Raw genomic sequence first — 26,291 nt, forward strand, 5'->3', positions numbered from 1 at the left:
CTCAGGACTGGAGGTTGGTCTCTGGCTTTTATTTGGCAATGTAGGTATAGCCTGTGGGACCATTGCTAGATTACTGACTCCAGCTCTGATGTTTCTTTATGCTTTGCAAAGGACATTATCAACTTGGAAGGAGTTCAAAGAAACATTTGAAATTTGGAGTGGCACTTTTTAGCAACAGTACTTAGAAGTTTGAGCTATTTTGTTTATCAAAGAAGAGGTTGAGAGGTGAATTGATCTTGGCTTCTCTAAAGTATCTACATACTCAAACATTAACTGGTTACAGAGGGCTTTTAGTCTTTCGCACAAAAGCACAAGTAAGTGCAGTGAGTTGAAGTTGATGCTAAACAGATTCAAACCATGAAGCAGACACAGTTTTGACAATGATGAATTAGGGGAACATGTTTGTCAAGGGTATGGATTGTTCTGTGTCATTGAAATATTGAAATCCCAAGCTTCTTTTTACATGATCTGAGGAAGCTTATCCAGAAGTTATGAACTTGACGCAGATGTCTTGGAGTGAAATTATTTAGCCTATGTTATTCAGAAGGTCATTTTAGAGCAGGGTCTTCAAAGAAAGGTCGTGTGAACTACTTTTATGGTCAGGTGGAAACTCTATTGCCTCTTGTCAGCTGGTCTCTACGTGTGGTGCCAAGACCTGTCCCGTGCTGGAAAATGTTTAGGGGTTCACAGATTAAAACCAGTTGAAAACCATTTATCAAGATTTCTGATCCAGGTTTGCTGGTCTTCAAATCTGCAAAGGAAATACAATCTTTAACATGAACATAACTGAAATAATATCTCTACTAAACCCACTATTCCTCAGATATCGGATAACATGCAAGACAACCCAATGATGAATATACTGGATGCATCCAAGGGCTTGTCAGCAAAACTGTCATCTTGCAAATGTTTTCTGGGCTAGAATGCAGAGACAGGGGAGGGCTTCAAGGTGTTTGTCCCCATGAATCTGCAGTCTGATATTCCTCTGTTTCCAGACAGGTTAAGTACTATGCATACAGCCTGAATATATTGACATTACAGAGGAGCTGGTAGGATGCTTTAGTTTGGTTGCTAGATGTTTTCCAGTAAGAAAAATAATGGCAAACCTTTTTTAGGAGAACGTCTTAAGATCTGCACCCTCCAGTTTGCATTGGCAGGGACAAAGCCCCCTGGTTATACAGCTCCTCTTTTTTTTTTTTTTTTTCCAGTGAAATTCCTTTCAGGTTTAGCTGAATTGCGAATTCTTTAAAATCCCTTTTTTCTTCCCTGCTGTGACTTGTTTTCCTGAGGGAAAAGGGCTGGTATTGTGCCAACCAAACAGAAAAGTCTAAACCATTAGGCAGCACACACATTGCATTTGGATGCCAAAGAGCAATTCCCTGGTCAATGGGAAGGAAAAAGAGAGATTCCCGGTTCCTCTCCCAGCAGCATCTCTCTACCTCTACCACAGGATCTCCTTGTGCTGTTCTGCAGCCTCAGGATGGGGGCAGAGATAAGGCTGTCTCAGGTCCCCCGCCACCCCCGGCTCTCCATCTGCACCACTGTGTAGGACAAAAGCCTTCAGTGCTGGCAAAAACAAGGATTGGTCCAGCTGCCCCTCGCCCGGTGACACAAACATTGGTCCATTGGCTTCCCTTGTTGAGATGTAACAGCCCACACTGAGATCCCTCATTAATGTCATTATTTCGGTCACTGAAGCTGCACTAATGCAGCTTTGAGGTAAAAATTCCTTGAAGATGCAGTAAGGAACATCTTACTCCAACTGCATGCAATAGGGAGGGAGGAAGACTACTCTTTTATTTTAAATTAGGAGTTTGCACTCTGAGAAAACATTAAGCAAATGACCGACATGTTTGAGTATATGAAAGCTAATGGTTAAATGCCACTGCCATTTAATTACATGATCCTGTCTCACAGAGGGGACAATGTCAATGCATAACAGGGCAGAATTTTCAGTGCATTGGGGTAATAACAAATCTGGCACTTCCAATTTCTTTGGCTCTGAAAATTAAATAATTTTCTTTTAGCTTTGCCTCTAGTGTAATTAGATAGGTGAGAACTCCACTGAGTGTATTATAATGGACTCCAGAGACACAGAGGGAAATTCTACACATTTTACTCACATTAATAATCATGTTATTAGTGCAAGAAATAACATGGGAGGTGAGAAAGTGATCAGGATTTGATCCATGTTTAAAATGACACTGGTATTCTAGTTTCCATAGATTATAGTCTCCTGCATTTGTACCTAGAGTATAGCCTTCTATAATCTGCATCTGTTTCCATAGATTATAGTCTTCTGCATCTGTGTGGCTCCTATACATCCAAAAATCAGTTTGGGAGGGGGAATTTATTTAGCAATGTAGAATAGCAGCTTGGATCAGGGGAGATTTACTGTCTGCTTCCATCTTTAACCTTACTGTACAAAGCACTAGCCACGATGGAATTTATGCAAAGCATACAAAGCAAGTTAATTACAGTTTAATCTTAAGAAAGGTGGGTGACTGGGGCAAAGGGCTTGCAGTCTGCTCTGAAAAACATAATCTACTTCCCTCTGATGTGCTGCCAGCAGAAGATGATTTCCTTCATCGTTTCCCTTTCTCAGAAATGTTTGTAGGCTATCAACAGATGTTTCTGTTCTATAAAAAAAATTCAAAGCTGCTACACAGATACATAGAGGGGAGAGGGAGTAACCACCTGCAGACTACAGCAAAAATACTTGGCATTTTTTCCATCATTTGTCAAAGGAAAAACAGTGCTTTGAGTTGCCCTGTGCAGAAACTAGTGGAGTAAAAAAAAGGTGCTGTTTATTCACATAGATCTAAATCAGCAAAGCACGTTAAAGTCCTTAAATTCTACTAGACCAAAAATTTAGGGTATTTAAGTATGCTGCATTTTGCCCTAGCAAAAGGTTTCAAAAAGCCAATGGTTTTATTTGTTTCATCTTTAAGAAGAAACCATGATTAATATGAATAATAATATCATGTAGCAGGAATTCCTCTCTCTGTGAGTGGATGTTTATTCAGTCGCAAATAATGTCCATGAAAAAAGTATGTTCCCAGGTATTCAATGAAGTTTTGATTGATGATTACTTATGGCTCCATTAAGAGCTTATTAAAATGTGTTGCACCAGTGTTGACAGATTATGAAATTTCACACTTGTAATATATTTATTTAGTCTTTGATGAGAAATTCCAATTTTGAAAATATATGTTTTTAAGATATCATAGTTAAAAAAAATTTTTACCGACCTGCCTAGAATTTCCATGTGTGTATGCCTCAATGCAGTTCTCTCCCCACTCCCAGCCAGCAGTATATCCAGTGGCTTTTTTGCCTCTGGAGCACTGAACGCCATGTATTTGAACATCTCTGATCTGAAATGCATGTAAGCTTCAAAATGACAAGCCGGTGGAGATGGGGAAAAGCTTATTGTACCTGAGCAATCAGGGTATGCATGAATCGGTTCACTAATTTTGTTTAAACCATCTTAATTTTATAACTCATGTCTTTCCATTCCTCCTAGGGCTTCTCTCATGGACTTTCACTGTCTTATATTTTGGGGCTTAGTCCTGCAGTCCCTTCTGTTTGGACGAGCCCTGTCAGCCTGGCCTCTGGTGTGCTGTGATGTGTGTCGGTCAGGGTTTTCCCTTTACAGGGATGGTAGGGAGCTTTGATGGCAAATTGCTGGGCATAAACACCTACTTGCTCTGTGTTTTCTGCTCAATAGCTAACATAAAAATTTCATACATAAAGCTGTTATTACATTACTTAGATTATAATGGGGATATTTAAAGGGACCTGTCAGTGGTGTGCCATGCCCTGAAAATTAAAACCAACACTGCAACATTAATTAGGTCTCCAGCATTTTATTTGTATATGTAGATATTCAGTATATATTGCTCAACTAGATGCATTTAATGGCAGCCTCTTTTCCTTCTCTTCAATGTAAAATAAATCCAAAATAGTAAAATGTAAACTCCCTACATTTCAGTTAGCAGGATATTCAGTATTTCAGAAGTGTAAAGGTTAGTGTCGTGCAAAATGACATTTCTTGCAGTAGTATACTTAAAAGACTTATATATTTCTTACATATTCTGATAGCATTAAGGCAAAAGGGAGGAGGTGGGCTGTATTTCATGTATTTGAGTTACATTACCAGAAACGGAATAAACAGCATTCTTGTGGAAAAGTTAATTACTCACATGGCACAACATCATTATAATCAAGACAGAGCAATCAGTTCATATAACAAACCCTATAATCAAGGTAATGTAATCAATGTAAGTAATCAGCTCTAACAAGCAATTAAATATCTAACTGCATCAAGCAATAACTAAAATTACAGCCTTGAATAATATCAGCTAATTGCATCATTAGAAACTTATGTAAAAGCCAGTGGTAAATCTAAGTTTTTAACTACGCAAAATAGCTGTTGCAGGTATCATGGGAAGGTCTACAGCCTCATCCTGAGAGACATTAGCTAGCAAAACTTGACTAAAGAAAAGCAGTCATATTCCAGCGCCAGGCTTGGATTTGCCAGAGATCTGGGCTATAAGGGCAGGAGTAGGCTTCCCCGCTGGAGCCTTGCGTGGCCCCAACTCCCCAGTACAGCCAGAGCAGCTGCCTCTGATGCCATACTGGTTTGCAGCACAGCAGCCCCGGAGCAGACAGGCTCGGTGTCACCCAGCAGCTCTGCACACACCTCTTTTTTCTTCCTGCCACCACCTACACTTGCATCAGCTGAAGGCACGGGGACTGCTGAACCTCCATGGGGGTGTGCAGGGGGGGCAGCTCCCCTTTCTTCTACTTGTCCCACTGCACTGCGTATGCTGGTGAAGGCTGATGGGCCTCTCCTCCCGCCTTCCTGCCAGGGAGAGTGTGGCCTGAATTCATTGAAAGAAAAAAAACCTATCTGAAGAGGATTTAACCTCCCCTAGTAGAACTATGTCCATCTGAGAACAGACCTGTCTTTCCACATCAAGAATAGACCTGTCTGTGCACATCATCTAGCAATGGGGCAGCTCCAGCATCTGGAGGCTTTTCATTTGACTGCAGCAGTACTACCAGCCCAGAAATCTCCGCCAAATAAAGGAGAGTGAGACTGGGGCTACCACTACAAAATATTTTAAATAGAACAAAAATGAATGAGGAAATACAAAGTGAGACAGGTCCATGTATTTGTGTTTTTCAGCCATGACAGTATAGAGGTACTCTGAGTACTTGCTGGTTTGAAAGACCTCAAATGAGTACCTACTGCTCCCAAGCATTAAGAGAAGAGGATTCTGTAGGATCCAGTCTTTCAAATTAAACAGTAAATCTGGTTTGTGAGAACAAAGAAGTTTTTAAGCCACGCCAGCTGGTTTTCCTATTTTCAGCGCTGGAGTGGGGTTATTTCAGCATAGCAGACGAGACATGCAGGGTCCCTAGGCTGAAGCCCAGCATTTCTGGAAGAAGATTAGCTCTTAAATTCATGCAGGGCAGATGGAGAAGCATGAGAAAGGGTAAGTAAGTGCTGACTGCAGTCTAGAGTAAAACTCTCAGCATTGTTCTCATGACATGACCTCACCCAAAGCGTGTAAACAAATACTGTCGGGACTGCCTCCTAAGTATTTAAACAAAACTGGGAATGTATTATTTGCACCGGGGGATCACTAATGTATTGTAGTTACAGTAGAGGTATGGCATGGACAGAAGAATCCCGTCTCTCTGTCTCACTCTGCATCACTTTGAAGGTTTGTTCAACTGTACGTTTGGGAACCCTTGACTTTTAAGGCAGGGGCAATACACGTAGAAACTGAATCAACACACATTAGCCAAGTCTGCAGCTTAGGTCAAAAGAACATGTGAAAACCTAATTCTACGGCTTATAGTTTCTCAATGTAGCTTGATAATTAATGGCTGAATTTTGAAAAAAATGGCAAAGAATTTGAAAACATTCTGTTCCTGATGGTCTGGTCCATTGCAGCCCTTGGCAGTAGCATAACCTGAGGGCTAGGCTGCTGCACAGACATAGGACTGTGGGAGTCCAGAAATGGCTTGCTCTTTTTTTTTAGCACTCACCCTTCCAAATCCCAGCCAGCATGCACTGTGCACTCCCTGACAGCCCAGGACATTCTATGTTGTTAGTCAAGGTGATACTCTCAAGAGGGCAAAACACAGAAGAAAAAGTAGGAAACAAATACTAGTATCACAGGGGAGGAAAATTGCTGAAATGCAGAAATAGAAAGACTTGGAGGCCCACTTGGTGAAGTAAACTAAACTGATGTTTGGATTCAAAAGCTGATGATGAGCTTGGTGGCAATGAGATAAAAGCTGTTAATAACTCTAGCAAAGACTCTCTTGGTGCATGGTCAAAATGTGACGGAGGTGGGAATTATCACAGAATCATAGAATCATTTAGGTTGGAAAAGACCTTTAAGATCATCAAGTCCAGCTGTAAACTTAACATTGCCAAGTCCACCAGTACAGTTCATTTTCTTCCCATAACTGTGCTTTCTCAACTTCCTTAATTTTGAATAAAATTCAGATTTTTTTTTACAATCCCTGTCTTTCAGGCATCGGTCCATAGTGTTCAGGACTTTATTCTCTGGCATCTGGACTTCCTTTCAGGGTCATAGTTTTTTAAAACCTGGGGTTTTGTAGCAACCACAGCATTCCAGATTGCCATCAGCCAAATGCTTAAAGCCAATTTATTATGTGTTTTGAGTTTCTTAGTGAATGAGAGAGATGGAGATGCAGTGGCTGGTTCAAGTACCAGTCCCTTTCGCATCCCTGACACTGACTGAAAGAGCACATCCACTCAACCCAGTGCAGCAAAGCCAGGAGCTGATGCCTGGCACTGCCATAAGAGCAGTCCCTGATGTTAAAGGGAGAGGAGAGAAGCCCACCGAGCCCCATACTGGTGGGGGGCAGCCCCAGGGCACCGGCTTGTCCAAGGAGGCACCTTTTCCTGCGGGAGCAGATGCTCCGTCCTGCCCAGAGGCTCCTGCAGTTGAGCAGTGACCCCTCTCTTCCCAGCTGCTCTCTGAAATGCAAACGTTATGAAGATGCTGCCATTACTTACAGAAATAATTTTCAGTGAGGCATATGAGGAGTGGTATTTTAATAACTATCTGTAAACTATGTGTACAAAAATTTAACATCTCGTGAATTATGGGTAAGGCATTCTGCTGGTCTGCCAGGAGGTTAAAGATTCTTTATCAAGCATGAGAGAAGATACAGGTCTGTAAGAAACTAGCCAGTTTAAAATGGTTATTGTAATTAGTTTATTTTATTTTCCATCAGTTGATGTGGGTTCAGTATTTGGAAATCTGGAATTAGAGAGTTTGGGGGGGTTATTATTTCTGCTCTTTTCTTAAAATAGTGAGATTATGCAAGATAAATTGTTTTCTGAAAGCCTCTTCAGCTCCAGAAATTGCAAACTGAAAACTGAATTGCATGTTTAGCTGCCAGTGAGTAAGAGCCCAAAACAATTGTCAAAAAATCCCACCCTTGTTTCTGATTCCAGAAGGTATAATCATATGCTTTATGTGAGAGTTGCAAGGCTGGGGAGCAAACAGATGTATAAGATGATGTTTTGTTTCTTAAGGCTGATACCCCCTCACTGCAGTATTGAGCATACTGACCTGTACCTTAGACTCAGGTGTTCCTTTATACCCATCTTGTCACAGCCAATATTGAAGCTGTTGGTAACATTTTAAAAATGCATAATTTTTTTTTTGTTTATGAGTGAAAGCACAACAATGTTTGTATTAATCACTCCCATGAATCCCTGAGATCTCCCAGTAGTGGTCTTCCTCAGGAGACAGCCATCTCATTGAGAATGTTGTTGACAAAGACCGAGAAACAGCTCTTGGTCAGAGAGGGACAAGAGTGACAAAAGATCTGTAACATTTCCTCTCGTTATTTGTACAGGGTGGGATCCAATCAGCTTCAGCTCAGGTCCCCAGACAGCGATCCAGTCTGCCTGCTTTCCCAGACTCCGAATATGTTGGCACCTTCTTTCATGAGATTCTTCTGTCTTTGGTCTGAAAGCTCTTGGGTCTGTGTGCTCCCATGTGCCACATGCTCTCAGATAGTCGGTGTGAGGCAGACACAGATACCTATGCTCCATCTAGCCCTTCAGAAAAGCATAAAAGCTAGTTGCTAATAACATCTCTTTGTTCATATTTGCATGCGGGCTTTCAGAAAGTTAGCAGAGAGCCTGATCTTGAGGGGAGTGATAGTCTCCAGAACACCCAGCTGTTGGCACAAGGCTGAGCTGGCACTGAAGGGTGATGTTTCAGTTTGCTTTTAGGATTAAACTTGAAAAATCTTGGCAGCTCCCTCTTCTATTCATTGCTAGCTATGCTGTAGATGAAAGGGACCTACAAAAGTGTTGCAGGAAGAAAACAGAAAATGAGAAACCTCAAGTTAATGACCCACTAAAAACATTAGTCTGGTTGTGGACTCCTCACTTTTATCTATATTTGTCTTTTACACGTGCACAGGACCGTTCTGGCCAGGCCAACTGGCATGGTGAAGCCCACGTCCTTACTCTTAAAGTCTCTTAGAGTCATAGGTAGCATGGCAATGTCCAAATTACTTACTGGGGATGGTTCTCGGCCCATGCTAATTTCCAAACCATACCCAGAAATGATTTTGGAAGAGTGATAGTTTGCCCAGGCCAAAGCCATCACAGGCACAGCTCTAACAATTTAATGGGCTATATGATCGAGTTTCAGGCCTGGGAACATTCCCTGGCACTGATTATTCTACACTCTATCGATGCAGCCATGGAAGCTAAGACTAAATAAATACTGTAATTGGAAAAAAATAGCCCTCACTATATAATTATTTCAATAAATTATTAGCCATGTTTTGTGTCTGTGAAGTATGGCATAAATTTCAGTCAATACATTTTATGCTATATCTCTTGTTTTCAGAAAGTGGACTTACACATAAAGGAGATGGAATTTTCCCTATGTTATCCAAAATATACGTGTTCTCTGAGGAAACAAAAACTGGAATAGAAATATCTACTTTCCATACCTCAGTTAAGAGCCATACAACCTCCTCCCCACAGACATTGTATCAAATCCACCAAAGATACTGTTCAAAGAACACTTTCCTTACACAAATAATGTATTGCAGTGCTCCCACCATCAAAGAGAATGTGGTTTTTTTATTGTATGCTCTTAAAAGAAAGCAACCAACCCAAACCCCTCTATATTTAGACTGAATTTTCTCTTCCTTGGCATAAAGCCTTCTTTCTTAGCTGTCTGTTCATCACTCCCAGGTTCTAATACACATGCAAGAAAAATACTGAAATAAAAACTGTGCAAGAACAGGGAGAACTACAGATTGCTCTGCAGGGTTCAAGGCTGAGCGGTTCTGATTTGCCTGAAATTAAAGAAGGGAATTGCGGGGTGTCCAGTTTTTTTTTTGACACCTCTGAAAGTTTTCTAAACTTAGACTGATGGCAGTCTGACTGTACCTGCCCATTAGACACAAACACACTCATACATAATTAGCTAAGAATTCATCTTTCCCAGTTCTCAGAAGGATTAAATAAAACCCATCCATTTTTCCATTATGTCAGTAAATAAACCCAAGCATGCAACTACATTTCATACAGAATTCTTCCTCTTTTTGACAGCCTACTGGTGTTTGTCCTCTGCTTATACCAGCAGAGCTCTAACCAACAGATCTTTCCCACCTGCCCATTTCCAGTTAGAGAGAGTTACTCAAAGAAACAGAGAAGGGGAAGGCATTATTTATTATATATTAATATATTGAAATTACACATTAGTGAGAGGTATTGCATAGCTCTGTTCCAATAACAGCAGTTGAGGAAGTTCCTGGTGTCAAAGGATATCATATTAGTTAAACAGAATATTGTTGCTATATACTTTAAAGCAACTGTTAATAGGTGAAATACATATATACTATAGTATATATATACATACTGTAGTATGTAAAAGTAGCTCTGTCTCTACCAGTATTACTATAAGCAGTAGAATCGAGTAGAATGAAGGACTGGTAGGTATCCTATAGTCGTATAGAGTCTGCAGTGAGCAATATGACAATATAAAGTATTTTATGAGCAGTCTGTCAGGAATACTTTTATAGCTTTGAAGTATGTCTCATTTGCCCATGTTATTAGAGGGGCCCATAAAATCCAATGGGTGCTAATGTGGTGTGACATACTGTTGGATAATTTTTAAACACTTTTTAATGTCTGTGTGGTGCCTTATTCATATAAACGCCTTAGTAGACAGACAGACCACAGCACCTCTGTGGCATGAAAATCTAATTCAAATGGAAGCTTTTACCAATGCAACCTTTTGGCATTCCCCAGTGTACCTCGACTTAAAAGCTGCATGTTTTAGGTGTTGAGTTCTGTGGGTGTCTGGATAACGTCAATGTTATCTAATCTTTGGTATTTTTAGACACTTGATCATCACTCATTTATTTTGATTTGGGGTCACCAGACTGATTGCACATACAGATGCGTTTAGAAGAACAGACCGAATGCAGAAAGCTGGCTTTACTAGTGCAGCAGGCTTGCTTTTCAAAATTAGGTGCATGAAGGGAAGTCCTCATTTGCTGTGATTGTGCATGCAGATGTATTAACTGTATTCACCGTGGTCGCTTCTATGTCACAGCTCTGACCTTTTTGCTGCACAGCAATATGAAGCGATAATAGCCGGTATGGATTAATCAATCACCTCTCTCCCCAGGGAACAGTGCTGCTTCCAGTCACAAGCATACTTAGATGAAAAGCATGTTTGTCTTCTCCCTCAAAGACCAAACCAATAAAAGGACCAATTTCTTTTTTAAGAGGAGGGAGGTGTAAAGGGTAGGAAAGCTGTGTGAGCCAAGAGATCAGGGCCAAGGTGAGGGTCCTCCTGTACTTGTTGGAGGCAGATTAGACAGCTCTCTCACTGCCTTTAAAAAAATACAGATGTGTCTGAGGGGAGGATCTTAGCATTCCAGACCAGACACAGCCTCGTAGTGTGATGTGGTGGTGTCACTCATCAGTGACCTGTAGTAAGGGCATGCATGCCCAGAAGGTAAGGTCAGGGAGCTTCTGTTTCCAGGTGCTAAGGTATATTTGCTAAATTCACAACCTATGATACTTTGAGAGAGCTTGTTAATGTGCTTATACCCTGAGGTAGGGCTGTGACCCTCTTCACAAAATCACAGAGCTGCTGAGGCTGGACGGCATCTCTGGAGATTGTCTACAATACACCCATAGAGTAAAAAAGATTCTTCTTATGTTTGAATGGAAGTTCCTGTATTTCAGTTTGTGCTTATTGCCTCTTGTCCTTTTCCTGCCCACCACTGAGAAGAGTCTGGCTCCATCTTCTTTACTTCCCCCATCAGGTATTGATACACATCGATAAGGCACACTTCAGCCTTCTCTTGTCCAGGCTGAACAGTCCCAGCTCTCTCAGCTGCTTCTTTTATGACAGATGCTCCAGTCTGTTAATTATCTTCATGGTCCTTTTCTGCATTCACTCCGGTACGTCCATGTCTCATACTGGGGAGCCCAGCACTGGACCAGCACTCCAGATATGTCTCACCAGTGCTGAGTAGAGAGGAAGGATCATCTCCCTGGACCTGCTGGTGATGCTCTTCCTAATACAGACAAGGATACTACTGGCCTTTTTTCTCACAAGGGCACATTGCTGGCTCATGGTGTCCCTCTGAACAATAGCAGTCTTCTGGTGTTTCAGCCACTCTTCCCAGTTTTGTATCATCTACAAGCTTGTGGAGGGTGCACTCTACCCATCATCCAGTTCAGTAATTAAGATGTTAAACAATATTGTCCCTAGTATTGACCCCTGGGGTAGACCACTGTTGAGTGGCCTCCAGCTGGACTTCATGTCACTGATCACACCACCATGATCTCAGCAGTTCTGCCATCTTTCAGTCCACCTCACTGTCCATTTATTTAGCCTGTACTTCCTCAGCTTGTCTGCGAGAATGAGATCATTGCCTTGTGACTGCACACAAACCTCCAACTGTCTGTTCTCATGCTGTGTGTGTTAGTGTACAGACACTTCAAAGAGTGCTAAGCAGCCTAGAAAAGGGATAAGTGCTTTCCTTGTGCTGTCCTATGGGTGCTTCATTATTCATGTGCATACACTTGAAGTGGGCCCCACTTAGCCCTGTTATGTTGATTATGAGATTTCTCTTGTCCACATCACCCTGTTCACTTCACTTGTCCCATTGGTCCACTAGTTCCTCACTTGATTGTTGTTCTTCATCCTGCTCCCCTGTTGCTCCTAATTTAAGGCTCTCATCACCAGTTGACTAGACTGTAGGCAAAAATGCTTTTGCCCTGATTAGTCAGGAGGATCCCATCTCTTCCAAGAAGTCCTTGATCATGAAAGATGCTCTCATGGTCATAAAAGCCAAATTCCTGTTGCTCACACTAGATGCACAGCCAGTTCTTGACCTCCTGGCTCCGTCCAGCCCTCCTCAAGCCATTTCTCCTCACCAGCAGGATTGAGAACACTTGACCATCGCCCCTTCCAGGATCTTCCAGGATCAAACTGAAACTTGTTTTTGTTGCGAATATGATGGACAGTAGTTTTTCATGGATTTGCTCCTCATAGCAGAAAAAGCCATTTCTACTGCTCACGCCCCTTCTCTCTCATTTCATCCCCATGCAACAGATGAAATCAGAGTTGGAGTATGATACTCCATGAAAGAAGGGCAGCACAGCCTTTGGCTGATACTATGCTTGCCGTGCTAGCAGAGAAACTACAATCCTGTTTGTCCTCCCAACCACATCTGTCCCTGGAAGTCATGGCTAAATGCTAATGCTTTCCCAGGCCCATGGAAGAATGTTGTCCTCGTTCAAGACATGGCATGCTGTTTGTGTGGTATTTGCTTTTCCTCTAGAGAAAGAGTTACTGAAGCATTTTTTCTTACACTTGTGTAATATAAATAAATATTTTTGGATGCAGGAAGCTAACCTTTCCCTAACCTTTGGGAGTTTGTGTCCAAACTTCCTTGGGTTTGCCAGAGTAATCAGAAAGGCAAACAAGCTGATGGATGAGCTTTATTCATTGACCTGTCTGCATTCCTGCCTAGCTCTGCATTTTAACTGATTGTGTATTTTGGGTCAGCAGATTTATGCAGCGCACACTTCATTATCCAACAAGCAAAGAATACTCAGAAGTGATCTTAAGTAGTGCAGATCTTTCTGCAATTTCTGGGTTATTCCTGGATGGGTCATAAAGGTTTAAAATGCAGTGAAAATGAATCAGCACAGATTTCCGCTAACAACTTAAGTAGTCCTTTGCTTTTAAGTTAGCATGGAAAGAGGGGATGTCAACGAGTGAGTTTGCATCTTCTCTCTTGGAAGTGGTCTGACTGACATACTGGGGAGCACTTGAGTGCTTTTGAAGGCACAGACCAGGACTAGATAAGTGACAGAAAGTTGAAAAAGGCTTTTTTTGCCAACATAAGTCATTCCCACACTTTGCTCTGGGATAGACATCTGATCACAGAGGACTCTTCAGTCATCAAATCCTCCCTAGGCAAATATGGTCTAGTCCTGAAACTGAGGTATGCAGCCTCTAGCCTTCAAAGTGGCCATTCGCCAAGTTCAGAAACACACATCTTCCATCTGGCCAAGGATATTTCATTGTGTTCTTCCTTTATATCAGCTTGTGGGAACTGTTACAAGCAAAATATGAAATAAGAGCAGTGAATGTATCTTTTGCAGTAAGCATAAATGGAAAATAAGGCAAAAACAAACAGTGGAAATTACTTCCCCTTTATGCCTTCATTTCTTCATTATTCTTTGTTTTGCTTTTGGGGTTTGAAGTGTGTGTAGTAAGTGGCATGCTTAAAGTATTAGCTATCTTACTTTGTTTTCACTATGGACATTGTTGAAATCCTTTAAAAAGAAAGTCCCATATCTTGAAGACAAACAGCAAAGTAATTCTTTGTGCTGGGTAAGAAACTGTACCATTCTTATAGAGCAGTACTATCTGACATCAAGCAAGGAAGTGCTTAAATGCCAGGGGTGATGTCTCCTTAAAAGAGGTGACTGGTACAGAGAAAAATAAATTATACTCACATAGCTTAGTGGCAGAGTGAGGAAGGAAAATGTAACCCTGAGGAGAGCCATTCTGGAAAGAAAGCCAACACGGGGGTGTGTAAGCCGCTTACCCAAGTGTCTGCATTGGCTTCAGCTCCACAGAGCTGTAAGCATCTGGCATGGGGACATGGGACGTGGTGCCTTCACGCTTCCTCCAGACTCAGTACCTTTTTGGCTATTTTTCTCTTTACAGGAACCCAGACCTTTGTATAACAAAAGGTGCCAGTTTTATTCAAGTGGAATAGGATTCCTATATGATGCCTACCAGACAGAGGTAAACAAACTCACCTCATCACATGTTCGTTGCTGCTATGCTTTGAGGGGCTGGGGAGGAGGGAGGCAGGTGTTTGAGAGCATGTCTGTGCATGTAGGTCACGGGTTGATAGAAACCCGACTGTTTTTTTCTCCCACAAGTGACTCCCCGCTTGTCCAAGCCTCTGGTGATTGCAAATCATTACAACCAGTGAGGTTTTGAGTCATCATCAGTGTTTCTATCCAGTACATTACTCTGAGACTGGAATGTTTCCTAGTCCATCTATACTGTATAATAGCTGTCTGGAATGTATTTGTCACATTGGCATCTTTCTCTAAGGAGGTTTTTGTAGACTTCAAGTGGAATAGGAAATATCTAAATGAATCCATTTGCATTGTCCAGAAGACTTCAAATCTCCTCTGTATTTATCCAGCACAGGCCAAGAATGTCAGCGGTTTGAATGCAGCTTTTTTATTAACTCAATGACATTAACATGGTCGGAAAAGTGCCCATACCCAAATGGCTGGCCTCCTGAGAAGTCCAGATTTAGTTTCTTTTCCTATTTTTCATTTTGTTATTGTGGTAAATTGGTGGGAGTGAAAAGAAAATCAAGCAGAGCAGGATTGAGAACAGCTAAACCCAGATGTCCTTCATCACCATTCCTCCCATGGCTGAGAAACAGTGTATGGGGAATGTTACCATTAATAATTCTAGACAGCTTAGCAAAGTATGTTACCAGGGTAAGGAGCTAATACTCCTTAAATATTGCTGCTAGGGCACCCCATTGTTGATTCCAGAAAATATATGACAAAAATATTTCATTGACCTCCTTGCCTAAAGACCTACCCAGACAAACTTATGATCTGTGACAACACCCTTTCCTGTAAGTTTTAATCCATCCTCTTCTAAAGTGTGCATGGACATTGAGACACAGACATGGCCTGAGAAATGCTCCTGATTCCTGTAATAAGCCTGTAGCTGGTGTCACACTGACCACAACTCCCTGCAGGTGACCCCAGCCTTGGGCTTCTGGCCAGGCAGGCTTCCCCAGCTCTGCAGATTCTGGGAATGTCTAAAGTTGGGCCACCCAGAGCTCCTTGCTCTATTCTGGCACACCCACACCCCCCCCCCATCTTTTAAAAGTGTAGTTAGTTTGTAATAACATTCTTGTCTGGTTGTCCACTGATCTAGAGTCAGCACGTGCTAATTCCTAGTTAATGAGCCATGGCATTTTAACTTGGCTTTTGCTTTTCCAAAGTTAGCCAGCTAGTGAGCAGGGGACATGCTCTGCATGCCAGGCGAACACCTAACTAGGAAGGCAGATTGTTTACTCAGTGCAAGTTTCCTTTTGATTGCCATCGCTAGCCTGTGAGTGGTCTCCAGCTCATGTAGTTTGCCTGTTTCGGTTCTTCTCTTTGCTCAAACCAGAAAGAATTTCATTTTCTTGCAATTACCATGAGGTGAGAACATCTCTTCAATTGGTGCTGAGGGGGTAGACAGGCACAAACATCCAGAACATGAAAAAGCTAAATGTCTGGTCACTGAAATGAAATAATAGGTCTTGACATGCAGAATACCCACAAATGGCCTGTTTCCACCACCCTTGCTCACACCACACAGTAATTTGTTTATTTTGGTTTATTCACTGTTCTCCTAAAAAGGAGTGTCTTGCTCTTTGCATGTTTTAAAAATGCAGTGATAAAAATAGACAACTACAGTAACTCCCTTAGCCAATAATGTGTCTCGTAGCTGAGAAGCAGCTAAAAACATGTTTAAGATCTTGCTGATCTCCCTCTTTTGTACCTCTAGCCTTCTGCAGTAAGAAGGGGCAAACTGGCCTTATTGATGCTTGGAGAGGGGAAAACTACTTTTATTTCCTATCAGAAGTGGTCCCCAAAACCATGCATGAGAACAAACCACCTTTTTAGCAGCCCACTCCATCTTATGAAGCCCTCCGATCCCAATCATGCACGTGTAATGGGAAAAGGGTATTTTAACTATGGAGGTGCTAGCCATTTTGACTGCATACAGAGGGTGAAACCCAAATTCCTCAGTTCCACTCAGTGCAAAAGCACTAGGGCATCCCAACAAAATGGCTGTGGTAGCGGATGCATTGGCACACTCTGCTCCAGGATCAGTTTTCAAACTGCTTTGAGAAGTAGCCAGGTGTGATGTTTCAGGCAGTTCTGAGTGGGATCTTGATTAAGCCGACGCAGTCGTTGATGGTAGCACCCTCCTCTTCTGCAGTAAATTGCAGCTTAGGCTGAGGACGGCTGCAGCTGAATGTGACTTCAGGCCAACAAAGCACTTATGTGAAATTCTGGTAAGTTCAGACACAACAGAACAAGATTGATGAAACGAGGTCCTATCTCAGGGTGAGATATTCTTGTGACAAGTGGATGTATCTGTATCAAGCTGTGAGCTCCATTTCCAGATTGCAACCTAGACTGAGACTGTGCTTTTATAACCTAACTTCCATTTTGGGTTAGAAGAGCTGATTTGTATGAGACACTAACCACAGGTACAGCCTTGTCCTGGGCAGCAAAGCAATCCCAAGGCATCATTTTAACTTCCTTTTAACTTTAGCTTTGTCACCCAACTTCCACTGCTCAAGCAAATCCTGCTAAGGACAAGTGTGGCAAGTCTGAGACCAGCTGCAAGATAAACTTTCTCTGGTGCTGAGTGTGTGTGTTTAAGGCTTTGCTTTTTGCTGAGAACAAACACGTGAGGAGTACAGACTCATCAACAGTGGCAGTTTTCACACTAAAAAGGATGCACAGATCCAGGACTGAGGAGCTGAGAAACATCTGGTTTAACATCTCCTGTGGAGACGATCCCACAGACAAACACATTCATGGCTAAGCAGAACTGTCTGACAGAAGCTTTTCTAAAGCAGGCATGTATTCCTAAGCATGCTCCTTCTACTTTCTCATTATGAGGAATTTTCCATTCAATAATACATTTTATTTGCATTTTGCGAACAAAATACTGCTCAGTGGTTACCGTCCACTTTTTTCTATCAAAATAAAAACTATAGAAAGAATGTATTTTCTGACCTGCTAGCTTTTAAAACCTGACAGTTCTCCAGGATTTCAAAGTCAATAAGCTAAAAATCTCAGGGAAAAAAAAAGCCTTACATATAAAATATTTCAATTGGTCTGTAGTGCCAAATAGAAATGATTAATGCTTACCACACTTAAGAAGTCATTAAAATGATTTCTTGTCTGGATGGAGAGTGGCTTACGTGTGCCTACCTTTATTGTTCTAACATCTGTCCATCCCTGCAATTCCTGCTCACACAAATTAACCTTCTCAGTTTTCTATTCAAGAGCCTGCAGTAAATGACACTTATTTGCTGGAGTGCTTGGATCTTTTCTGAGCGGTTTTGTTTGTGGGTTTGGAGATTGTTCTTCTTGTTGTTCCTAATTATTTCCTTCTTCAGGAGGGTGTTACTGAAAGGAGCGAGCTCCCATTATTGGAAGCTGTTCAGATAAATTGGCTTCTTTGCCCATTTCCCCACTACAATGGAGTGGTATTCTTACCCACTTCAGTGGCTTGCTATGGTGTATCTTTCAAGACCCATGGTCCCTGCGTCACAGCCGTAGGGATCCGCGTCTCACAGCTGCAGACTCTGGGTCTCAGCAAAATAGCACCAGGCAGTGCAGCAAAGGGCTTGAAAACTCTGGCAGCCCTGGCTGCAGGTCGCTGCTGGGGACTCTGGGCTCCGTGGGACAAATGCCCCGAGACTCTGGGGCTGACGTCCCGAATGAAAGTCCTGGGAGCTCAGGGATGTCCTTCTGCCCTGCAGTCGTGGATTTTGGAATCTCAGGATCTTTCTGCACAACAGGTAGTAAAACCTAACACTGCAGTAGCTGCTTCTTTGTGGTCAGTAGGATGATTCACATAACACTGGAACACTGAGAATAAAAGTCAGTCTCTTTTTTTTTGGCAGGTGACATGCTATACCTTAAACAGCAAGTGCCAGCTGAAAGTAAAGAGCAACACGTGCTATTGCTGTGACCTGTACAACTGTGAGAAGTAAGTACCTGTGTGCAGTCAATAGCCTCTGAGAAATCCTTGGCTGTTTGTCCCTCCTCTTAAATGATGGGGGGGGGGGGGGGGGGGGTGCCCTTAGGCCGGGAGAAGCAACACAAGGGACTTGGATGCTGAGCGATCCAGTTCCTCCACGATTGAAGTCCTGATGCCAGCAGAGAAGAGGTCAGGGGTTGCATATTAGTGTTGGCATTATTCCAGTTTCTTTTTCTTTAAATATGGCCATAAGCTCTTTGCTGTGTGATCAAAATTGACCACTCAGTCATAGCTCTGTCAAGATTTACTGTTGATGTTGTAGTGCAATTTTCCCATTAGATTTAATGAATCCTTTTTTTTTCCTACCAAACTGGGGGAAACAGAATGAATAGGAACATAGGTGTCCATGAGCAGAGATCATGTTGTAGGCATATGCAGAGCTCTTTTGTTACCAACAGCCTCTGTAGGCATGGAATTTTGCTAAATTGTCATAGGATAGATACAGAGAGTCTTGTGTTTTCTGAAGCTGTCCATTTGACTTCATCATTACCAAAGCATGAGATGTCAGAAGATAAGAAAGGAAATGTCTGGATATGCTTACAAAGATCAGCCAAAGGTTAGCACAGGGTTGCCATGCATTAATTTAACAGGAGTTAAAAAGGTGGTTAGGAAAACTACATCACAGTAAAGTCCAAGGGTTTATAATGTGGAAGACAGATGAACTAGCACAACTGACTGGCCACCTGGCACACAGAGATTTCAGCTGCAAGCAGCATCATGTCTTGCTGCATACAAGAAACTGGGGAGAATTTTCCAGAGCAGATCTTCTACCTGACTCACCCTCTGCGCACCTCAGTATCATCTTATCATGCTCAATCATGCAACCTCTGCAGCCCTCTACAGTTCACCCACAGTCAGTCTTCTTTCTTTCCCTCTGTGTATTTCTCATCTTTCTTCCTTCTTATGTCTCCTGTTTTATTTTGGTTTTGCCTCCTTTTCACATGCTAGCAGCCCTGAATAACCTCAGTCCTCTGTAAACCTTGGCTAGCATGCTGCCAGACGTGAACATTTTAGGTGTAGGGGAATGAGGCTGGCACAATGAGGCTTCTACATAAGGCTTCTGCTCTTGCTCAGATCCTGACTCAACTAGAGAAGCAAAATGAAATCTGGGACTAGAGGGAAGTCATCTATGCACGCATATTTCTCATGCACGCAAGAGACACAAAGTGAGTGCCATTGTCAGCAATCCACAGTGCACAGCAAGATTTTATGGCACTGGCATGGACAAATCTGGAGTGAAGAAGCAGTCTTGCTGCTCTACAGACTTGGCAATTCCAGTTTGTAGGACAGCTACAGAGAAGTAGGACGAGACACAGTCTCACAAAGTGACTTTGTGTCAGTCATGCAACAGACCGGTACCCAGGCAGGATTGCGACTCAGATTTCCTCAGCCTCACGGCAGCTGAAGCTAGAGGTTTATTTAGTTAAGCAATGTCTGGGCTCATGATAGGGCTTAAGTGAACTCAACAGTAGTGGATCTGCAGTGCCAGAACCATGCCCCACAACAAGTAATTGGACATTTCCAGGAATTGCTGTGCTTGGCTTGGTTCTTCCCAGAAATGTTGTGAGTTTCTCCATGCTGATACCTTCCTCTGCAGAGCTTTCCCTAACCACCATCCCCACTACTGCCCCACGTGCTGGGCATGGAGGAACAGAAGAGTGAGCACAAACTTCTCACTTCTGGTTTCCACCATAAGCTGATGGCAATTTCCTAACAGTGCAAAACCAGACTTGGCATTTAAAACATCTTTCCAACTCAAATAGCTGCTCTAGGAGCTCATTAGTGGGCTAGCATTAAGGCAGGTACTGGAAAGAACCACAGGAAACTGTGGTTTCAAATTTTGCAGTAGGATATTTCTGACTTTCAGCAAGACAATGAGGATTGACTTCACAACATGCCTGATTTACAATAACCAGTACAATGTAGGAATATGAACAAACAAAGATTTCTGGATAGTACAGTCCATAGTGTAAAGGCACAACTTTATACTGTACTGTTAATTTGGAACCACATTTGTTAATTTGGAACCACAGACACCATAAACAAATGTAGCCAGCTGGCAAAATCTCCCTTCCTGTGGTTGAATTAATGCTTAAGCAACTTGCCTTCCCCAGTGTTAAAGATGCTAGCAGATTTCCAGGTGAACTGGCAAAACAAGCAGTGCGAAGCATGCTTTAGCTGCTAGCTAAATGACAAGGGCAGCATCCATATGCCAGGACTATGCCTGTGTTCAGAGACGCTCAGAAAAAAAAAAAAAAAGAGTCCCTGCTGGTGCACAACAGCAATCAGCCAAACTAGGGTTGGTATTCGTTGGACTACGTGTCTAATGCTGGCATTAACAGAGCCAATATTTGTCTACAGTAGAGCTTTCTCCAGCTCATCTGAGCACTCTTTGGTGGGAGCATGGATGAAGTGCTTTGCCAAAGAGGAAAGTAAGCAGGAGGGATTCAGATTCTCTGGTGCTCTGTATTATATGCATAACCATTCCCACAGCAGTGACGTTGTCTGCATTCCCTTTCAGTTCAGAGCAGTCTGCCAGCTACTACGAATTTCTCGGCGTGAGCGGCTGTCAGGACGTGGTTCACCTGTATAGGCTGCTGTGGTCCTCCACAGTCCTCAACATCATCGGGTTGTTTCTGGGGATTATTACGGCAGCCATTCTTGGGGCATTTAAAGACATGGTAAGGCTCAGTCTTTTGCCTTCTGTGAGGACTTCTGTGCTTGTTGGTGTTATCAAGCGGGTTAAAACCAAGGAAGCGTAAGTGTACGAAGGAGACACTTTAAACATGTTGCCTGTGTGATCTGGGAGTCTGGAGTCATATCTTTAGGCTAAGCTGTTGCCAGCTGCTCACAGCTAAGTAGGTCAAGCCTGGTCAAATACATGATTGGAAGGGAAAAAACAGGCGTCTGTGTGAACAGATGCTGGCAATTCTCTTAGTGGCACTTTTTTTCCCTCTAATTCAGCACTGAACATGTGGGCCAGCACAGAGTTTGAGGATGCAAGTTTGTAGCTAACATGTAAAACTCAAGTCCTAGGTGTGACTATTTAACCTTATGTAGATCTTTTCCCAAGAATGGGGATTAACTCAAGTTTTTATTTAAACGGTTGTAGTCAGGTCACATTAACCTCCTCTTGTTTCACTAAGGAATGCTATCCTCTAACTGCTCCCTGTGCCACAGCACCATGTGCTGCTGTGCACCACTGCATTCAGAAGAGGCCGTGTGCTAGGAGGGATTCTGTAATACAGTGCCTCATCTGCCTACATTTTCTGACATGTTAAAAGGGTGGAGTTGCTGTTCCTGGGATTATCACTGTCAGCGGTCATGTTTGCTAAAGCACTGCCTAAAGACCAACCAAGTGGCTTATGATTTACTAGGCACTCAGAAGAGTAGATGGTCCCAGCCCAAAGAGCTTCCAAACAGGCGGAGGCGTGGGGATGGGGGTGAAGTGCAGGAGCCGAAGGGAGGTGTGATAGCAGCACAGGTCGTCTTAGATCCATGAGGTTTCTGGTGACTGTTCCAGAGGAGAAAACTAAATAGAAAGACAGGGGAAAGGAAAGAAGAGAGGGATGGAGCAGGGAAGAGAAAGGAAGAGAGACGGGTGAGGTGTGTGCTGGGGAGGGGGCAGACTAGAGAGAAGGGGCTGCTCAGAGCTGGCAGCCAGTGAGCCAAGGACCCAGTGAGACTGGAGGCCATCCAGGCCCTGCTCTGACCCCCCAGCATCCCTTAGCAAGCATGTCCAGGCTATCTACAACATGTGTCGGGTGCTTAAAACCATGTGACAGAGCAGAGCCACATGAATTATTTGAAATTCACCTTTGTTAAGTGTTGCAAAATGTTTGCTGGAAATATTCCTCTCTCTAGCTTAAGGCAAACAAGCACACTGAGCCTTCGCATGTAAGAAATGTGCAGCTGCGCTGTCCTTTATGTGAGGGGACTCTTGCAAGGACTTGATAACAAATTGCAGCCAGCCAGTGAAGAGTTGCAGCTGCTTGATGGGAAGGAGTGGAAGCAGCTTTCCCAGCTTAATTCATCCCCTCCCTGTGAGAGGAGGAATGGCAGAAGGGGAGCAGAAACGATGACAGTGGGAAACGAGGAGAAGAGCTACATGAGGAGAGGAAGGCAGCAATCATCTACAGTAAGTCCTTGGTAGAGCACTACAGCTTTCCAGCACTGCTAAGTATTTTCCCCTGCCTACCAGATTGCTGCGAGTGCCTCCACGAAGGGCAGCCGTGGGAGTTGCTAGTGCTCCCCTGAGGTGGGGAAGGGTGCAGGGAGCCAGCCTGAGTCCACCTAATCGTCTTACACCAACCGAAGCTTACGTGGGATTTGGGCTGATGCTTCGTAGCACGGCGAGCTCCCACACCTCTGTGCTGTGCGGCGGTCGTCACGGCACTGCTTGCGAGGGAAACCAAGACTAGGAGACGTTCCTGGGAGAACTGGGGTACCCATAACTTGGCACGTTCCTTTGCTGGGGTGCAGAGCCTGGGTCAAGGATAAAGCCGTGCAAGGAAATCGCAGCAGCAGTAGATGTGCAGCTTCCCCTTGGCTCGGCTAGAGCGAGTCTGTCGGGGCTCCAGCTACAAACCTGATCTGAATAAGCTGTTTAATGTCTCTTCTGCAGCGGGAGGAGAAACAAAACCCTCGCGAGCTTAAGGGAAAGATGAGTTTGTGTCAGTTACCTCAGCACAGGAGCCATGCTATGCTTGTGAAAGTGTTACTAAAGCAGCAATCCAAAATGCAATGATTGCTCCTTGCTCCTGCCTGTGCTTTTTCAGGGTCCTTCTGAGTGACGTACCGGAGCTGGTTTGCTAATCTGCTGCTTGCTTTCGTTATGAAAGGAGTAACTCTTGGGGGAAGACGAGGGCCAAGAAAACAGCAAGCAGAAGAGGGAGAGAAGGGGGCATGGGACTGAAATAAGAAAAAATCCCCTTCAAAATGTGTGGGAGAACAATTTTCTTTCTTTCAGGATGTCACCTTTCCACAGAAATGCTCACTGGCATTTTGCAGGGAGAGCTGCAAAGCCCGCTGAAAGGCGTCAGGGCATTGCTCCGAGGTTGGCTTCCAGAAAACACAGAGCCAGGCTGACTAGTGAAACAAAAAAACATCGTGTTTATCTCTGGGGAACGCTGGCAGCCAAAACATGTTACAAAGGGGAGAGTTTGCAAAACAGTGCCGTTGCCTCTAAACCCATCACATTTCCTGGACAGAAAAAAAAAAAAGAAGTGTTGTTTTGGTTGTTGCGGGTTTTCTTTCTTGTGACAAATTCCCTGCAGACCCTGGCATGCTCCCCGCGGTTTTGCTGCCTGCCAGAGGGCTGTGCTGGCTCAGTGGGAAACATTTCATCCTCTCCTGACCCCCAAGGTGTCAGCTCTCAGTGGCTCCCGTGTCACCCATCGGGCCGTCCTCTGTGATCTGTTGGGTGCAGGGGGAGCTGCAGTGGTTACAACATACCTTCCTTTTCAGATCTACAGTGTGCTGGGATAGAGGACGGCGGCTAGGCAGCTACCTTAAAGTCACCTTTAACAAAAAGCAGATTAAGATATAATGTCACTAGAAGTATGTACTTGGAGTATCCAAAATGGTAAAACACTGTGATTATTTCTTACAGAAGACAGAGATGAAGAAATGCATGGAAAACTTCACTTGCTGGTTCTAAGAGTTAATCTAGAAATTGCCTTCCCTGCCCCGGTATTCATCTGATGACTTGTAGATGTTTTCCTGACACACCTTGCCAAGGAATCCGCTTGCCCTGAGTTTAGGGTTGCATTAATCAGATCTACTGATGGTCCTGGGGGGGGGTTGCTGGCTTTTTTTTGTTCAATTAGTCTCCTGCTTGGAGTCCTCAAGGGAATCTGAACAGATTAAATATCATTCCCTTATTCCCTCTCCTCTCACCCTGCTCTAAGAAGGAACACAAAATGAACCCCTACTTACTGAGCTACTTGCCACGTGTTCCTGTCTTAGCACTCGTGCACCTAAAGGTGCAGTCTGACGTTAAAAGCAGTTGTGGCTCAGAAATAAATGCCTTGGCAGCAGCTTGCATGGCCAGGTGGGGGGTGGCCAGAGAGCCCCCCCAGCATTACCTGGCTTCACCACGGCTCCCTGCCGGTTCACAGCTCCTTATCTCTTTGACTTGGGTAGTGATTCGGTTTAAAATGTCTCCACCAACCCTTCTATTTTGTGTGACCAGTTTAACATAGTGTCATCACTGGAATAGTTGATAAAAGCATCTAACCAGCTTCAGTTCCTGCAGATCATTGCCGGCTCCAGGCTGAGACCGCATAGCTTGATAACAAGGTGCTCTGATCAGTGGATTTGGGGTGGGCGACTCCCCAAAACTGTCTTCTCGGACCGTCGTGATGTTCATCCTTAGCTATCAGAGCGCGTTGCTGCTGCGGACGGAGAGAACGTAAGAGGACTGAGAGAGGTTCCTGGGAGAAGGACAGCAGCACCCGAAGGGACCCGCACCAGAGAGTTGGTGACAGACGCAGAACAGGCATCTGTGCTTCACGCTGGGCAAAACAAGCGTTTCTTGCCGCCTTTACGTCCATAGCCAGAAGGATCTGATCGCGGCAGGGCCTCCCTCCTCCCAGGACCGGCACTGCCGCTCTGGGCACGGGCCGAGCCCCGGCTGCGGTCGGCCACGTCGCTGGCCCCAAACCTTTGGTCTGAGGCAAGCTCATTAGCTGCTTCTTGAAAGGCAGCGTCTCTCCGTTTCTCCCCACCGTATCCACCCAGCCGGGCGGGTAGGAAGGAGGTGTGTTGAGGACGGTACCTTGAAGATAAGAGACTCGCCTTCTGCCATGAAATAGGCTCTCTGCTTTCGACCCCAGCCTTTCTCTGCGCCAGCTCCTGGGGTGCTAAGTGTCTTCAGAGAGCTAAGGCATAGATTGTCAGGTAACCTCATGTGGTACGTCAGTGACCTAGACGATGTTTTTCGTCTACAAACACAATTAATGTACCTCTTTCTTAATCACAGAGAGATCTCACACTATCTCCAGAGGATGCAGTGATTTATGTCTCTCACTGATAAAGCTGAAAGGAAATGCCAAAAAAAAAAACCAAACCCCATCCTGGCTGCTGCTTTCAGCATTTGTTTGGCAACCACCATATTTTATTATTTCAGTAAAAAGAAAATTCCATGCTCTCATGTAGAGGAATCTGCTAACAAAAACAAAGGAGAGAAAAGAAACCACTGGATTTGTCTCACTTTGCAAAACAGAGGGACATGAAAATCTTTCACAGAGCTGTACTGTCCTTCACAAATGGTTATATAGCACAGGGGTCTAGGGTTTAACACAAGCCCCCTTTCACATTTAGCTTTTGCTCTTTTTTTTTTTCCTCCCCCAGTTGTATTAGCTGGTTTAATATGAGCTATTACTTCTTCCTGCAAAGCTCCTCTCACATTGCAGTTAAGGGGCATGCCAATAAAGCCATGGGATACGATGAAGGATTTTCTGCGGTAGGAATGAGATATGCATGTGGGGGGTGGTATTGGACAGCCAGCAGCAAACTCCATTTCACAAGTGAGAGGGAGCTGTGAAAGAAGAGCAAATGGTCTGGAAAGGGAAACCTTTGTAGATCTGTGTATGAAAGCAGAGAGAAGAGAATGAGGGCATCAGGTAGTTGCTGTTGGAAAGAGTCTGCAGCAGATTGTGGAGGACTGGGTGTTTGGTGCTGGAGTGAATAAGAAGAGGCGGTCAGAGCTACATGCTGTGCTCTTGAGGGTGTCTCGGGTCTGGAGTCCTGCCAGTGCTTCTGTAACTGGTGCTGGGGAAGCACCAGCAGTCTTTTTCCAAGGGAAGAAGATTAAAATAGCTGTGTATTTCTGGTCAGAAAATTCAC

The 26,291-nt window shown here is 43.7% G+C and overlaps 1 protein-coding gene across 2 annotated transcripts in view; it reads left to right on the plus strand.

The window, feature by feature from the left end:
* Nucleotides 1–26,291, plus strand: part of TMEM255B (transmembrane protein 255B) — a 72,274-nt gene that overhangs the window by 39,983 nt on the left and 6,000 nt on the right. For both annotated transcript variants that reach the window (XM_029999211.2, XM_029999212.2), the window contains 3 exons: nucleotides 14,295–14,375; nucleotides 18,307–18,392; nucleotides 20,965–21,124. In XM_029999211.2, the coding sequence (XP_029855071.1) occupies nucleotides 14,295–14,375; nucleotides 18,307–18,392; nucleotides 20,965–21,124 (327 nt within the window). The remainder of the gene's footprint in view (nucleotides 1–14,294; nucleotides 14,376–18,306; nucleotides 18,393–20,964; nucleotides 21,125–26,291) is intronic.

This window comes from Aquila chrysaetos, chromosome 23 (assembly GCF_900496995.4).
Source record: "Aquila chrysaetos chrysaetos chromosome 23, bAquChr1.4, whole genome shotgun sequence".
Classification (NCBI taxonomy): Eukaryota; Metazoa; Chordata; class Aves; order Accipitriformes; family Accipitridae; genus Aquila; species Aquila chrysaetos.